The 15,611-nt window shown below is 34.1% G+C and overlaps 1 protein-coding gene across 20 annotated transcripts in view; it reads right to left on the reverse strand.

The window, feature by feature from the left end:
- The window catches only part of LOC106070553 (dynein axonemal heavy chain 6-like), a 136,922-nt gene that overhangs the window by 11,775 nt on the left and 109,536 nt on the right, over positions 1–15,611 (reverse strand). For 14 of the 20 annotated variants that reach the window (XR_008776877.1, XR_008776875.1, XR_008776876.1 and 11 more), the window contains 10 exons: positions 14,145–14,251; positions 12,406–12,535; positions 11,717–11,869; positions 9,499–9,663; positions 8,611–8,801; positions 6,073–6,166; positions 5,478–5,718; positions 4,693–4,793; positions 2,100–2,204; positions 1,331–1,445 (listed from right to left, as the gene is read on the reverse strand). Coding sequence is in view for 16 of the 20 variants with exons in the window: in XM_056022901.1 (XP_055878876.1) it covers positions 1,331–1,445; positions 2,100–2,204; positions 4,693–4,793; positions 5,478–5,718; positions 6,073–6,166; positions 8,611–8,801; positions 9,499–9,663; positions 11,717–11,869; positions 12,406–12,535; positions 14,145–14,251 (1,402 nt within the window). In the remaining 4 variants the exon portion in view is untranslated. Of the gene's footprint in view, positions 1–1,330; positions 1,446–2,099; positions 2,205–4,692; positions 4,794–5,477; positions 5,719–6,072; positions 6,167–8,610; positions 8,802–9,498; positions 9,664–11,716; positions 11,870–12,405; positions 12,536–14,144; positions 14,252–15,611 lie in introns of those variants that run through there. The other 6 variants (XM_056022905.1, XM_056022902.1, XM_056022903.1 and 3 more) reach the window with 6 other exon arrangements.

The raw sequence follows: 15,611 nt of genomic DNA on the forward strand, positions 1-15,611 counted from the left end.
CAAGGTTAAGGGCATGTATAAATCTAGTCAGAATATATAAAATTCTTGTTTGGTGATACAGATGCAGACATGGCAATATTAAAAAAAAGGGTAGCCTAGACTAGAATACTGGATCTAGATATTAATACAAGTAATCAAAGTTTCAAAGATGTAAAATATTCTTGAAAAAGTTCATGTATTTATTGAACTTGTTGATGAATACATTCAGGAATACTTGCTGATGTATGTGTATTCAATATATAGATTATTATTATATATATAGATTATTATATATAGATTATCTGGACCTCCAGACCAAATTTAATTGTAAGAAATTTATATTTTGAAAAATTATAATGGTCAAACCAGAGTTTTCAAGTGCGGCCAATTAGCTAGTTATACTTAAACTGTAAATTTCTAAGAAAATTGTTAGAGCAGTTTTCAAGATCTGTGTCCATCCAAGTTTTTTTTTTTTTTTTACCCTTTTGCCAGCTGATAAGAGGAATAGTAAAATAAACAATGTATCACGAGCTAAAAAGTTCCTCACCCTGACAGACTAAAACAGTCTTAATCAAATCTACTTTCACTATGTTAAATCTTTGCTCAGGTTGCATAGGATTCTGAAGTCAGATTACAATGGATTTATTCTAATTTGTTATATCAATTTTGATTAGGCTCATACTTCAATTCTGTAACTGGTTATAATTTATGTATGTTTTTTGTTTGCCTATTTTGAAAAGGAATTTTGCTTTGATCACTCCATGCAACTATTTTAAAGTGCATGTTACACCCCTCTCTATGACATGCATATTAATAGCAATACAAACTTTTTGATCAGTTGTCAACGCTTCTAAACCCTGCAGCTTCTCTACAATCAATAGAGATCTAAATAATGTTGATGTGCCATAAACTATTGACTATACCAGCACCTTAACCTAGTTAAACCCTTTTTACAAATTATTAGTAGAACACTATACGAACTTACAGATGAGAGAAATCAATTTGGAATATTTGTATTTTACATCAAAATATGTTGATCTGTGTTAAGGACAATGTGTGTATGTGTGTGTGTGTACTGACTGAAGTAATACTTGCATAAAGACTAAAATGCAACTTTTGAGGTTGGATCACAGAAAGTCACAGATGATGAAAAAAGGAAACAGATCCTCAATTTAGTTTAGTTCTAGCTTAGACTTAGGTCCTCCTGCGCCGTTCGGTGCATTGGGCGGCAAGCTGTCTCCATAAAGAAGTTCTAGCTTGAAACCTGCTAATAAACATCAACATCTGCCGCAAATAAATGAATAGGACTTCCCTTATAATGTACCTTATATTGAATATACATTACAATTACCTGATTCCGAGTATTTATATTTTGGTTTTAAGGTTTCAGGTCTGAAAAAAAACTTTAAAATTGTCCTTAGACATCTTTGATCTTGGGCATCTGTGACTCGACCACCATAGGTAATCTGTGGTGATAAAAGAAGTTTTTAATCATTCAACTAATTGTGTATTATACTGTACAAAAAAAATAATCATTCATAAATGTTAACCTAAAATTTGGAAATTAACGAATATAGATTAATGTATGAAGTCTTTTATGGATGTATGTAGTTTGAAAATTGTGGTGGTATTTTATTTTAAAATGTTAAAATGCGCAATAGCATTTTAAAAAATGCGATAATAATTAAATGTGAGCCATCTGTGGTCTAATGACAAAATGATACTTTTCTCTCTTGACTCAATTTAGTAAAGGCATCATTAGAAAGATGTGCCCACTTCTGTTACTCCTTTAATCCAGCTTGGTCTCAAAGCTTGATATTGCATGTCTAGCTGCTTAGCAAAATCCATATAGAAAGTCTATAACCATTTTTGATATAATGTGCACTGTTTTGTCATTTTCGCTCCACATGAAGTGGGCATCCATGTCTGGTCAATTCCAAAATTATTAAGTTGTCTCAAACTATTACAATAATTTCCTTTAAAATTTTTCTTTTTAATTACACGTTTATAACAAAGTCATGAAAAGTCAAGAGATAAATATTTTTGGCTTAGTGTTTTAGAAAGAAACTAAAATATTTATATCTCATGCTGCGCAAATGACAATGCACACAATACTCTACCTCTCCTGTTATATAGATCAGTGTCTCCCAAGGGATGTAACCATCTTTACAAAACATTTCCATGTTGAGCAATGCACACTCTCTGTCACTATCACTAAAAGCGTACTAAAATACAAATAAAAATATGACTTATTTATAAGAAAAACTGTATACATACATAATTTTTTTTCTAAAAAGATAATATTTTGAAATGAATTACTTTAGGAAAGTGAAAAAATGATCATCCAGAGAGGACTAGTGACATTCAGAAACCCTATATAAAGAGAGATAGAGAGAGTTGCAGAGTCAAGACAGTCTAGCACAGTGGAGTCCAGTACAAGATCAGTACAGTACAACAGTTATTCAATTAGAAATTTTGTGTTGCCAATAGTATACTATTTGGCATGTAATACATTAGACTCAATAAAGTATCACCCTATTTGGAATCTGAGTTGCCACATTCTCCCAATTGGTGGTAGCTGTTTTGATTTCAATCAAGAAACAAAGGAGAGAGACACAACAATATCAATATTGTTAACTGTGTTAGGTTCATTATGATTTATTGGTTGTTTAATTAACAGGTCCATATTGCTGCATGTTTTGATGCTGAACATTTTCTTTTTAAAAAAATAAAAGAAATATTTATACTTTGTATGTGTGTTTATTATATTTGTGTGTGTGTTGAGCATTGTTTTGTTTTTTTAATATTCATGAGCCACCAATTCATTTTAGAGCTTGCATTGCCAGGATGGTCTGCACTGAACAAAAACACATTTTTTCTTCCCTAATTGCATTTTCTATTTTAAATTGAACAAATCTAGTCTACCATATATCACAGTAGCTACTCCCATAATACAGCCTCTCATTACTTTCAAACATTGATTATCTCTTTATCTCTCTTTTTTTTTTCTACAAAGCACAGGGAATACATTTTTCTAATACATAACTTCCTTTGCCAGTTGATTAATGTCTGCCAGGAATCTTTTATCCAAATAAGATTTAATAACAATATTATATAAGTAATCATCCAGCTTCAATTACTTCTGACTCTATACTGGTATAGTCTTTCATAATTGTTATAAGGAAAGGTCAAAAAATTTATTTTCAATATACCAGGTAGATGAATTTTCTGGAAAATGAAATTTAATATCTTAACACAGTCAGATGCCTAATTAGCATTAATTAAGGCCAACTCTTGTCAATTTATTATTTTATATCAGCTTCATGTCATAATTAATTTAATGGGACAAGCCTTAATAAACAAAGTTGATTCTTATGGAAAAAAAACAAACATTAAGTTCTAATAATAGCAAACATTAAAAACAATAATAATAATAATAGCAAACATTAAGTTCTAATAACAGCAATAGAAACACAGAAAAAAAAAAGAAAACCTTATTCCCTACCCCAAAATTCTTAAGCTTTTTCTTTAGGGCCTCACTGGGTTTTTTTCCAGCTATTTTTTAACATAAATAACTTTTTATTTTTTTAAATAACTTCATGACACTTGTGGCTGAGATTGCTTTTCTATTCCTTTTCATTGTTCAGATTGTAAGGTTTTCTTTGCTGGAGGTGTTAATGGCAATACAGTATTTCAGTATTCATTTTCGTGACAGAAGGATTATATATATATATTACTATGAATAAAGAGAGGACAAAAGCAATTAAGAAAACTGCATGACAAATGTAGAGAGTATAGATTCCCTATTCATCATGAACTGCCAGGTTTCTTTTATCCACTTAGTTTGCAATCTTAGGTACCCTACCCTGATTAAGTGTTGCCTGAAAAAGTATTTTGAGCACTGGTGCTAGCTCGTGGCTTAGTTCTTTAAATTAAGCTAATATGAGTTTTCTCTGCCTCAACTCTTCTCTTCTGACCCACACATAAGTCAGCTCTGCAAAGATCTCTATCTGCAGCTGGGCAGATTAGACCAGATCTGACCATATTTGACAACAGTCAACAAAAAAAAGTTAGCTGTGATATTCATACTCTCCTGCCTTGACTACTGCAATCCCGTGCTAGCAGGTAGGTATACAGGACAACACCATCATTCAGCTAGAGCAGGGGTTCTCAACCTGTGGGTCGCGACCCCCTTGGGAGTCGATTGACAATTTGCCAGGGGTCGCCTAAGACCATCGAAAATATATATTGTTTTTTTTCTATTCTTCTATTGCTGTGTGTGTGTGTTAGAGGGGTTGCGAAGAGTGGGGGATTCTAAAAGGGGTCGCCATATGTTAGAGAGAGAGCCCAGCAGTCCATGGACTCAATGCTTCTAGTTACGACATGTTTCTCACTCAAAAGTTACAGTTTGTGGGCCTTTTCAGTGCTTGTCTAAAGGTTTCGAACTCCCTCCCCATTGATCTCAGACAAACAGCTTGCTTCACTACTACATTCAAGAAGAACATTAAGACCTATCTTTTCAAAACATTTTTAGATTAATGGGTCATTTTAACACTTGAGTTTATGTCTTATGTTATAGCTTTAATAATATCTAAAAAAAAAATTGAAGGGGTCCTTACACTAATAGATCCAGTTCTAGTCTTAACATGTAATATTATGGTTCTACACTCTTACTGTAATATTCCAGTTCTACAGTCTTAACATGACTCTTACTGTAATATTCCAGCCTAATGGTCCAAATTTTTTCCTCTCAAGAATAACAGCATGAAAAAAACAAATGCCGAAAATGATCTTCCTCCAGTCCATTCCCAGAGCTGTTATAAAAAAAATGTTTAATTTATATAGAAACAATAACACAAGTTAAGTCAGTCATTATTATTACTAATCTTTAAAATATCTTTTTTTTGTCATTTTTAAATAAAAAAATCAATCAACCTACACTATAATAACAAATATAACATATGGAAAAGCTCCAGACCTTTGTTAACAGATGCCTACGCCGCATATTAGGAATTATGTGGCCAGAAAAGATAACTACTATCGATTTGTGGGCGAGAACTAGACAAAAGCCCATAGCCCAAGACATCACAAAACGAAAATGGAGCTGGATAGGACACATCCTGTGAAAACCAGCTACCAATGTTGCAAGGCAGGCACTTGACTGGAACCCACAAGGAAAGAGGAAAGTGGGCAGACCTAAGCAAACCTGGAAGAGGTCAGTCATCAGTGAAGCTGAGGGTACTGGAATGACATGGCAGCAGATGAAGAAAGCTGCTCAGAACCGAGTTCAGTGGAGAGGTGTGGCTGCGGCCCTATGCTCCCCTGGGAGTGCACAGGATTAAACCAACACTATAATAATCCATACACAATACATAGTGTAAATAACATTGTTACTATTAACACAGAGGACTACATTATCATCTCTCAATACTATCATAGTGTTGGAATTTATTGTTAATTATTAAAAATTTTTCTAACAAAAAACAAAAAAGTCTTACGGTGGTCTTCAAAAAATGAAGTTGACATATCTATGAATGCCCTTCTTAGATTAGCTCTAATACCCTTAGGTGGCTCATTAGTGACTTTGACACTATTCTGAAGAACACTGACAGGGAAATGTTTGGCAGGCATTGAAGACAGATAGAGTCTAAAGTTGCTGTGTAAAAGTGAACTGGTCTCCTGGATATTTTTTATAATGTCTTCCATGGCATTCATCCATGAAGCAGCTAAATGGCAATTCTAAAAAGAATTTAATTAGTTAAATTTAGACTAAATGTTTTGGTTTAAATAACTTTTTAAAGCAAAAAAATGTTAAGTCTTTTAAAAATAATACAATCAAATTTTTAATTAATATTTGTATAAATCTGGGGAAAAAAAATCTAATTTTATACAAAAAAACCCCATTGATTTCTGTTTAGTCAATGGCTAGGAGAGATTATAATATAACAATTACCTATATACTTTTTGAAAATGACAATTGGAACTAAATGCATGACGCGTAGGACATAATCATCTTCTTTTTTGAAGTAACGTCTGTATTATATAAGATAAGATAAGTCTAAGAAAAACAAAATGCTAGCTTCTGTTCCTTACCTGTAAAAAAACCCATTCACCAAATTTGGTTGCATTCTTGATCATTTTATCCGCCACTGGACCTTGACCTTGGCCAAGTGAAATTGATTTCACACTATAAGTGAATAGTTAAAATAAGGAATCAAACCTACAAATTACTTTCTAAATGTGATGAGGAGTTAATAAAAACAACCACCATGTAATTAAGTAATAACTAATCATACATAAATAAAATTTAGCAAATGTCATGTCTTTCGTTAGCTCTAATAATAACATAATAATTAAATTTCCCTCAGGAGAAATTCAGAGAGAGAGACAGACCCGTTTACATCGTTTTCGTTGATCTTACTAAAGCCTTTGATATGGTCAGCAGAAGTGGCCTTTTCAAACTCCTAAGGAAAATAGGTTGCTCTTCCAAACTACTGAAGTTCATTGAGTGCTTTCATGAGAAAACAAAATGTACTGTCTAATTCAATAGAGCCCAATCAACACCTTTTGAGGTAAGCAGTGGTGTCAAGCAGGAATGTGTGCTTGCACCTACTCTGTTTGGCATATTCTTCTCCTGCCTACTGCATCATGCATACAACGACATCAACGAAGGTGTGTTTCTTCATACAAGATCCTCTGGAAAACTATTTAATGTATCAAGGCTGTGGGCAAAAACCAAGGTTAGGAATAGGAAGCTACTTATCAGGGAACTCCTGTATGTTGATGATGCAGCTATTGTGGCTGATTCTGATATTCAGCTTCAATTCCTAGTTGACAAACTATCTGCTGCTAGCTAGAAGTTAGGCTTAAACATTAGTCAAAGCAAGACTAAGATACTAGTCCAGAACACAAATACTGCACCTCAAGTAAACATTAATGGCCAACCACTAGAAATTGTGGATCACTTTTGCTATCTCGGCTCCATCATATCCAACAATACTCTACTGGATAAAGAAATTAACAACAGGATAGCCAAAGCAATGGCCACCATGTCACAGTGCAGAAAAGAGTGTGGGACAACATATTGCTGACTAACAATACTAAAGCCCTAGTCTACCGGACCTGTGTGTTGAGCACCTTGCTATACGGAAGTGAAACTTGGTCAACTTACTCGTGGCAGAAAAAAAGCTGAATGTCTTCCACCTCCGATGCCTAAGGCGGATCTTTAAAATAAGGTGGCAAGATAGGATAACCAATAAGGAAGATCAGGATGCCAGGACATGCACTCTGTTATCAGCAGAAGATGCCTTGGCTGGCTTGGCCACGTTCATAGAATGCCAGTAGATCGACTTCCACAAGATATTCTGTATGGTGATCTAAGAGAAGGCAGGAGAGCCGCTTGTTGCCCACTTTTACGTTATATGGATGTATGCAAACGCGACATGAAGCTCTTCAAAATCGACACTAGCAGCTGGGAAAAAGTAGCACTGGATAGATCTACAAGAAGAGAGAGCATAAAGGAAGGGTCTCGGATTGCAGATGCCATACACTACAGAAGCAGAAAGAAGGGTGATAATGCAACGGCGCCTGGTGATCACATATGCCCAACCTGCGATCACAGCTGTGTATCAAGGATTGGCCTCTTTAGTCACACAAGATGTTGCAAAGGGAAAAGATCGTCTCTCCTGAGGTAAAATGCCACAGAAATTTCCCTCAGCCAGCTTGCTCCAAATTAAAAGTTATACAAAGAAGAATTTATTAAATATATAATTAAACTGTATAAAGATAAAACAAATAAAAAATTGATAGGTTTCAAATAAGTAACACTTCTATCCTTCTGATGGTATTTTATCGTATCATCAGAGGGATAACATACCATCAGAACTTTTAAAATACAATGGCTCAAATATAACAAATTTTTTAGGACTATCTGCCAGAAAATATGGGATTAAAAAAAATATTGCCACAAGAATAGAACCAAATTTTTTTTTTATTCCACTGCTCCAGAAAGAAAACTTGAGACAATAAAAAAACAAACAAACTATAGAGCGATAAAGTCTAATAGTTATCCAAGCAAAATAATGCTAAAAATAATTTCAACAGACTCAAAAGTTGAGGAGGTCCTTTGCAAAGGTAGAAGCATTCTTGAACATATATTTAAGATTAGACTGTTAAAGGAGAAAATGTCTTAAACAGCTAAATAAACTGGTACACAACTTCACAGATTAAAAAAAAACATTTGACTGATTTTGGCATCATGGTATGTGGCAAATGATGAGGGCGTTCAGCTAATAAAAACATTATCAATAATATCAAAGCCCTATACCCTAAGGCAAACAGCTCAATACTTCTGAACAACCAAGTTGGAGAAAGTTTTAGGACATCCATTGGAGTGAGGTAAGGATGCATTATCTCTCCAGCTCTTATTAACATATTTCTGAAGCATATTATGATGGAAACTCAAGAAGGATTTACTCCTACTTGACCTTATGGGAAGCCTTTGTCCATCTTGGGTTTGAAGACAATATTGACCTCAGTGGGGAAATTTCAGACCAGGTACAAGATATTATGGTATTTATGGTAGAAAACTAATTTAATGAATATATTTATTGAAAAAATGTCTGTGTTTACTTTTCATGAACTCCCATATCTTTAGCAAAACGTAGAAATGATGTCATTGGATCTGATCCTGGAGAAAGAACGAAGACCAGTGGAGTAGTCTTAGACATACTTTCATAGAGTTCTGGCAATGTGACAGGAGGACTTTCAACAAATTGTTTCCCTAAACATTCAGAAACAAACTCTGTCACTGCAAATGTTGTCTAGGATAAAAACAGAATTGACATAATATAAAAGTTAACAATAAATCCAAAAAGGATATAATTAATTTTTATTCACATAAAACCCAAGAAAAATATCTTTGTTGAAAAAAATTTACACACAGTGCTTTATAGTTAGAAGATTATTTTGATCCTAACTGCTACTTTTTTCTATCATTTTCAATGGATCAACAATCTCAATAGCCCCAAGATATCTATTAGCATTGAAGGATAACCCTGGCATCAATTTAGATTAATCTAGATCTAGATCTATTCCATTAGTCTTTCTACCTCAACATTAAGTTAATTCATGTTACAGAGAATATCAACTCCTTTTAAACATTTGAACATTGTGAATGTAAGCATTGTTTTTAATTCATCATATTGTAAAAAGCCAGAATGAGCCTTTAACTGGGAAGGAGTTTGGTTAGCAGGCCATAGATCTAGATTATCCATTTGACTGCCCTAACCCAGGGATCTAAGATGTGATGTGATTTTACAGAGAACCTGTGCCGCAGAACATAGATCTAATATTTAAACTATGACCATGGTAAGAAAACTTAAGGCTATGGCGCAAGATCCTTTGATCCCATTTGCCAGTTTCACAGTTAGAATAGTAGGTCTATGTACTGGTTTGTAAGACGTGAGTGTGATGCTCTTTCATTTGGGCACACAACAAAACTTTTAATTGAAAACTCACCCTTTCCTCACGGAAAACTTTAACAAACATTAATTTTTGAAAAGCTGTCAGGCGATCATTCCAATTTCCATTAACTCTATCTGGAAGAGGCAGATCACCATCGTTATATTCAGGGGGATCCAAGACAGCGTAGAGATAGCGCTCCGGAGGAGGATTGGCTCGAACCTAAAGTTTTTGATATAAAAAAAATCATGCTTTCTCAGTTATAATCTATATAATTTTAAAACACAGAAACTTTCACAAGCTTCTTGCATTCATAACATTGTAAAACCTAGACCTAAAGGCCCAAGTCAAGCTGAATATAAAATATATCCTTGTTAATAAAATGAGCCTTTTTAAAATTCTGTAACAGTTATTGTAAAGAAAAACACTTTTTTTCTCTTGCCTCCTGTTAGGAACATAATAATACAATAGAGTCGAAATACACTGAATGACTACACAACGCACATCTCTAATATTTGCTGAACACATTCTTATGGAGAGTTACAAGCACACGTTAACATAACAACGACAACTGATACATTAAATCATTTTCATAACATTCACCCCATACCCCCTCCGGTTAAAATTGTGCCTAGAATTTACAAGGAAAGAACTAAACTAACCATACACCAAAATAATTGTTATCTTGTTCATTTTCTTTATTTCCAACAGTTATTGTATAAACTTTATGTCCATTGCTTAGATAGATTGATAAATCACTATGTAAAATGGGAATACCCACTAGAGAAAGTGAAATAAAAAACTTTATTTTTGTCACAAGGCACTATTGTTTTGTTATTGTCACAAGCACTACAATTTTTGTGTGCAAGATGCCAAGTCACTTAATTGTTCCTAGTTGGAGGCTCAAATTTACACTCTTGAATTTAAAGGTTTATGTCTGCATTTTCTGCCTGTTGTTCCTTATGTCTGTATCTTCAAGGTGTTTTTCTTATGTCTGCATTTTCTGCTAATTGTTTCTTGTCTTAATCTTCATGCTTGTTTCTTTTGTCTGCAAGCTTGCTGGTTGTTTGTTAAGTCTGAATTTTTGTGGGCGTCTCCTTAATCTGCATCTTCTGCTTTTGTTTTTTTTTTATGTTTGCACTTTTGTGGTTGTTTTTTCATCAGGTAACTGGCTTGATCAATAAAATGCATTTCGACCTCATGAATATTATCATCATAAGGTTCAACAAAAGCTGTTGCATTTTTGGTGCAAAGATAGCAGCTATCTGCTCTTTATTTTACGATCTTCATTTGGTCCATGTGTTCAGCTTTTTAAGATAGTAATAGAGCTTCGTGAGTGAGTTTGTAGTCAGGAAATCCTGATATGAAGCCAAGAACTGACCAACCCAATAAATGTGACTGGACTCGCCATCTGAGTCTAATTGAGTAACACTGGAACTAAAATACAGAGAGCTGTACACGGTATACATTAATGATTTCAACCACAGGTTTTTATTATAGGTTCATCCAAATGTGTTCAGACTAATGTGAATTCTTTAGGACCATAAGAAATATAGGGTTTATTTTGATTGTTCATCGCTTTATGTGTATTGGCTCACCAGGCCTAGGCTATATACTATTACAGAAAATGTGTTTGGCTAGCATTACAGAGTGAACAGAAGGGGTAGCAAGAGACTCTTGGGCACAGGATTAAAACAATGAATCTAGAATGACAAAACTAAATTTAATCATCCTGTACGGAGGCCCCATCAGTTTCTTTATCAAATGGCAATATACTGCAGACAATTTAAAAATTATAATCACAGAATTAATGGGAAATAAAATAATGTAAGAATTCAAAACATTAAAACACATTTTTTTTTTAAAGAGATTGGTAATGAGCCTGGGCTCACGGAACCCATTTGTGCCATGGTTACTATGCCACAAACTGTAAAATATTTTGTATAATTTAGAATCACAATAAAACAATTTAATATAAGACAAGTGATTAAGGCATATTTCTCATTCCAAATGCTAGGACAAATTCTAAAAAGTGCTATTTATTTCCTATGCCTGAAATGGGTTGCCTGAATCAGCCAGAAAAACAATGCCTTTGCAGAGTTAAGTCTCTCATTATTATGTACAAATAGATTAAAGAGACAGATTTCAAAGAATGAAACGATCTTTTTTGAAGATATGTCCTAATTATTAAGATATGTAGCCTTCAGTTTGATTGAGACTGATTGTTTTAATATTTTTTTATATGGGTAATGCATTTTGTTATCATTATTATTACCTCAGGGCCTTCATCCAGTCTTATCCATACAGGTGTTTTATCCAAATCATAATGGATGTAACGGAAATCTTCAAATGTGTCACTCATCTCGCAGGCCATTTTCCAAACATTTGATGGAAGCCATGTTGTGTTTTCTGGTTTGGGGATATTTTGCTGTAGAAAATGTAATGGCTTTTAATTACAAAAAAAAAGAAAAAAAGTTTTTATTTTGAAAGAAGTTGTGTGTTCTATAATTGTTTAACCTTCCTCTTTCAGTGAGATTCTAAATAATCCATAAATATGTCAACTTGTCAGTGGTGACAAAGTGTGTTGATTCTCAATGGTTATATAAATTTAAACTCTCAAATCTAATTGATTTGAATAAGCTGCATTCTTTAAGATGTACAGAAAATTCTGTGGCATTCAGCATTTTACATCTCTTGAAATTTATAAATCTTCCCTTTGTAACTTCTCTTCTGCATAAAGAGGCTAATCATCGATACACAGCCACGGTCACAGAAAATCACTACTCCATACAAGTGTACTATTATTTAAAACTTTTTTATTCCTAATGTATATAATAAAATGATAACATATATATATATCTCTAGGATCTCTAGAAAGTCATTTCATTTCTGTGAAGGCATTTCCTAAAATAAATGAAGTTGAAATAAGAGAAGAAGAGAAATATTAATCAAAATGTCTAGTACCTTCTCTATACCTCCAATAGGTCCACGGAGAAAAAAATTCCACTCCAAGGGAGTTATTTCCCCTTCAGTTTTCATAATCTCTGAGCAAAGCAAAAATGAAAATACAAGCTTGTGTTTTTCAAAGAGACCTCTGAAAGAAAATCAAAGCAACCACTAGAGGAATATCTCATTTCACATGTCACATTAATCTATAAGTAAGATCAAAGTTAATTTAGTTAATGAATTCTTTAAGATTTACAATATAAATAATGGGTACTTGACATTAGCTAAGAAAAGGCTAGCTTCATAACACCCTTGTTAACCATCAGTAATAGAAACAGATGACCTTTGCATCATCTGCATCTGAAGGATGTGAAAGGGGACCAAGCATACTACAAAATAAAGCATGACCCACAAAACAAGATATACTAGAGGCACTATGAGATACATTTGATTATTTTATGGCCTCCTTCAGTCATGAAACAACTATCGGTCTCATGTAATTGAGATGAATACATAGGCTATGATTGGAACCATGTCACACATGCAGCAGTACCAGCTGATCTCTCCAAATGAAGGTTAATGCCAATAAAGTTAAGGAGTAAATTTTATCGGCATCCCAGACTCTGCCAGGGTGTAGCACTGTAAGCTGCCCAAGGGTCACTGGCTCTTGATTTTTCTTCAGGGTTGACTCCTGAAAACTTTCCCCATGTTTGGATATAGCTGCAAATGAGTAGAGATTTGAATTAGAGTTTTCGTTCTCCTAGGTGGGTAGCCAGCAAGCTAAGGAGCCCCTTCCTGCCTGAAGATTACTTGTTAAAGCACCAGTGCTCTTCTTTACAGATAACAGTTCAAGCCGGATCCAATATCTGAGTTGGACTAGTTGTCAGAGGCTATTTGAGAAGCATTTTATAGGCAGTGGAGTGCTTTTTTTGCATTACACCAATTCCAGTAATGTCAATATTACTGAAACCATGAGACACAATGCAGGTAACAATACAAGAATTACCTAGAAACATTCTTGTAAATACATACCAATATCTGAGTTGGACTAGTTGTCAGAGGGCTATTTGAGACGCATGCCTTTGGAAGCATTTTATAGGCAGTGGAGTGCTTTTTTTTGCATTACACCAATTCCAGTAATGTCAATATTACTGAAACCATGAGACACAATGCAGGTAACAATACAAGAATTACCTAGAAACATTCTTGTAAATACATACCAATATCTGAGTTGGACTAGTTGTCAGAGGGCTATTTGAGACGCATGCCTTTGGAAGCATTTTATAGGCAGTGGAGTGCTTTTTTTTGCATTACACCAATTCCAGTAATGTCAATATTACTGAAACCATGAGACACAATGCAGGTAACAATACAAGAATTACCTAGAAACATTCTTGTAAATACATACCAATATCTGAGTTGGACTAGTTGTCAGAGGGCTATTTGAGACGCATGCCTTTGGAAGCATTTTATAGGCAGTGGAGTGCTTTTTTTTGCATTACACCAATTCCAGTAATGTCAATATTACTGAAACCATGAGACACAATGCAGGTAACAATACAAGAATTACCTAGAAACATTCTTGTAAATACATACCAATATCTGAGTTGGACTAGTTGTCAGAGGCTATTTGAGACGCATGCCATTGGAAGCATTTTTATAGGCAGTGGAGTGCTTTTTTTGCATTACACCAATTCCAGTAATGTAAATATTACTGAAACCATGAGACACAATGCAGGTAACAATACAAGAATTACCTAGAAACATTCTTGTAAATACATACTGTAGTCTCTTCTAAGCAAATGTCCAGTCGTGTTTGAAGGTCATCAGACTTCTCACTGGTTGAGATTGTATTGTTAAATAGCTGAATAAAATTTTTAAATAATAAAATGGTTAAGATGTTTCTGACTAAATCCTAAGCATTTGAAACATTGGAAAAATAAAGGCTAAAATTCAAATTAAACTCAGGAATGATTGCCTAACTTTGGACTGGACCAATTTTCCTTTCAGACAATCAGATGATGGGGGAGGGATATTTTTTTTAAATTTTATGAGTAATGTGGGTGTAGGGGAGACAACTACTCTATTCTAGCATCATTTCATTTTTCAAATTTGTTTCAGATTTTCTAAAAAATACACCAAACATTTCTACACCATACTCATACAGATGGCTCCTCTGTCCTTTTGACTACTGCCTAGTCCTGTTTTCGAACCCTAACAATTTATTACAGAAGCACAGATGACAAAAATGTTGACACCTTGTAATTCATTCTTTTAATCACAAAGAAACAATATGGATTTTACAGAAGAATCCCATCTAGCCTTGTCAAGAACCATAGCTGCAGTGCTAAAATTTGTTGCAGGTTGGCGTCATTATCATCTTATATACCGTCATTGTCATCTAATATACCATCTAGCAAAGCATTCATGGATAATAAAGGTTATTATTATAATCGGTTTACAGAGGTAATGTTTAAAGTGGTTCTGCCCATCAGCAACACAATACACAAAGAAGCTAAACATTTTATAATGAATTTTCTACATTAGTTAATAATGACACTGTATTTCAAACTTTAACTGTAAATAATGGATATTTTGGATAAGACATAGACTGATTGTCAAAGAATATGAGAAAAAAACACATGTGCTTATACATGAGTAAATTATCTGTTTTTATTGTTATGACTATCTATCTGGCTGCCTGGAAACACTGGACTCAGATTGCCGGGTACTTTATCAACTCTAATAAACTATGTCAAATACTGTACAGTTGGATGTTTGAAAGACTGCACAAGCGCTTCACTGTAGAGAACCTTACAAAAAGGTACTGCTCTACTTAATTGAATCATACTAGACTATCTGTTTTGTCCAGAACTGAACTGAACCTGGACTCTACCAGACTATCTTGACTCTGCCACCTCTTCTCTTTATAAAGGTCCCCTGAAGGCCTACTAGGAAATGACAGAATGTCCCCAGACCTTTTTTAGACAAATCACATGACCACATCACAACCTATTTTCAAGTAGAGTGTTCCTGAAGGGCCGTCCCTTGTCCCTGTTCACTGCTAGCAGTAAGCTGGCTTCTGTCACCTGTGTGAGCTTGTCATATGCACAAATCTAACCTTACCCATATCAATAGTTCATTTATAACAATATCATGTATAAATACTTGCAAAAAGTATATTAAGTAAATATGGGTAAAGTTTAAAAATTTATATTTATACA

Source organism: Biomphalaria glabrata, chromosome 3 (genome assembly GCF_947242115.1).
Source record: "Biomphalaria glabrata chromosome 3, xgBioGlab47.1, whole genome shotgun sequence".
Taxonomy (NCBI): Eukaryota; Metazoa; Mollusca; class Gastropoda; family Planorbidae; genus Biomphalaria; species Biomphalaria glabrata.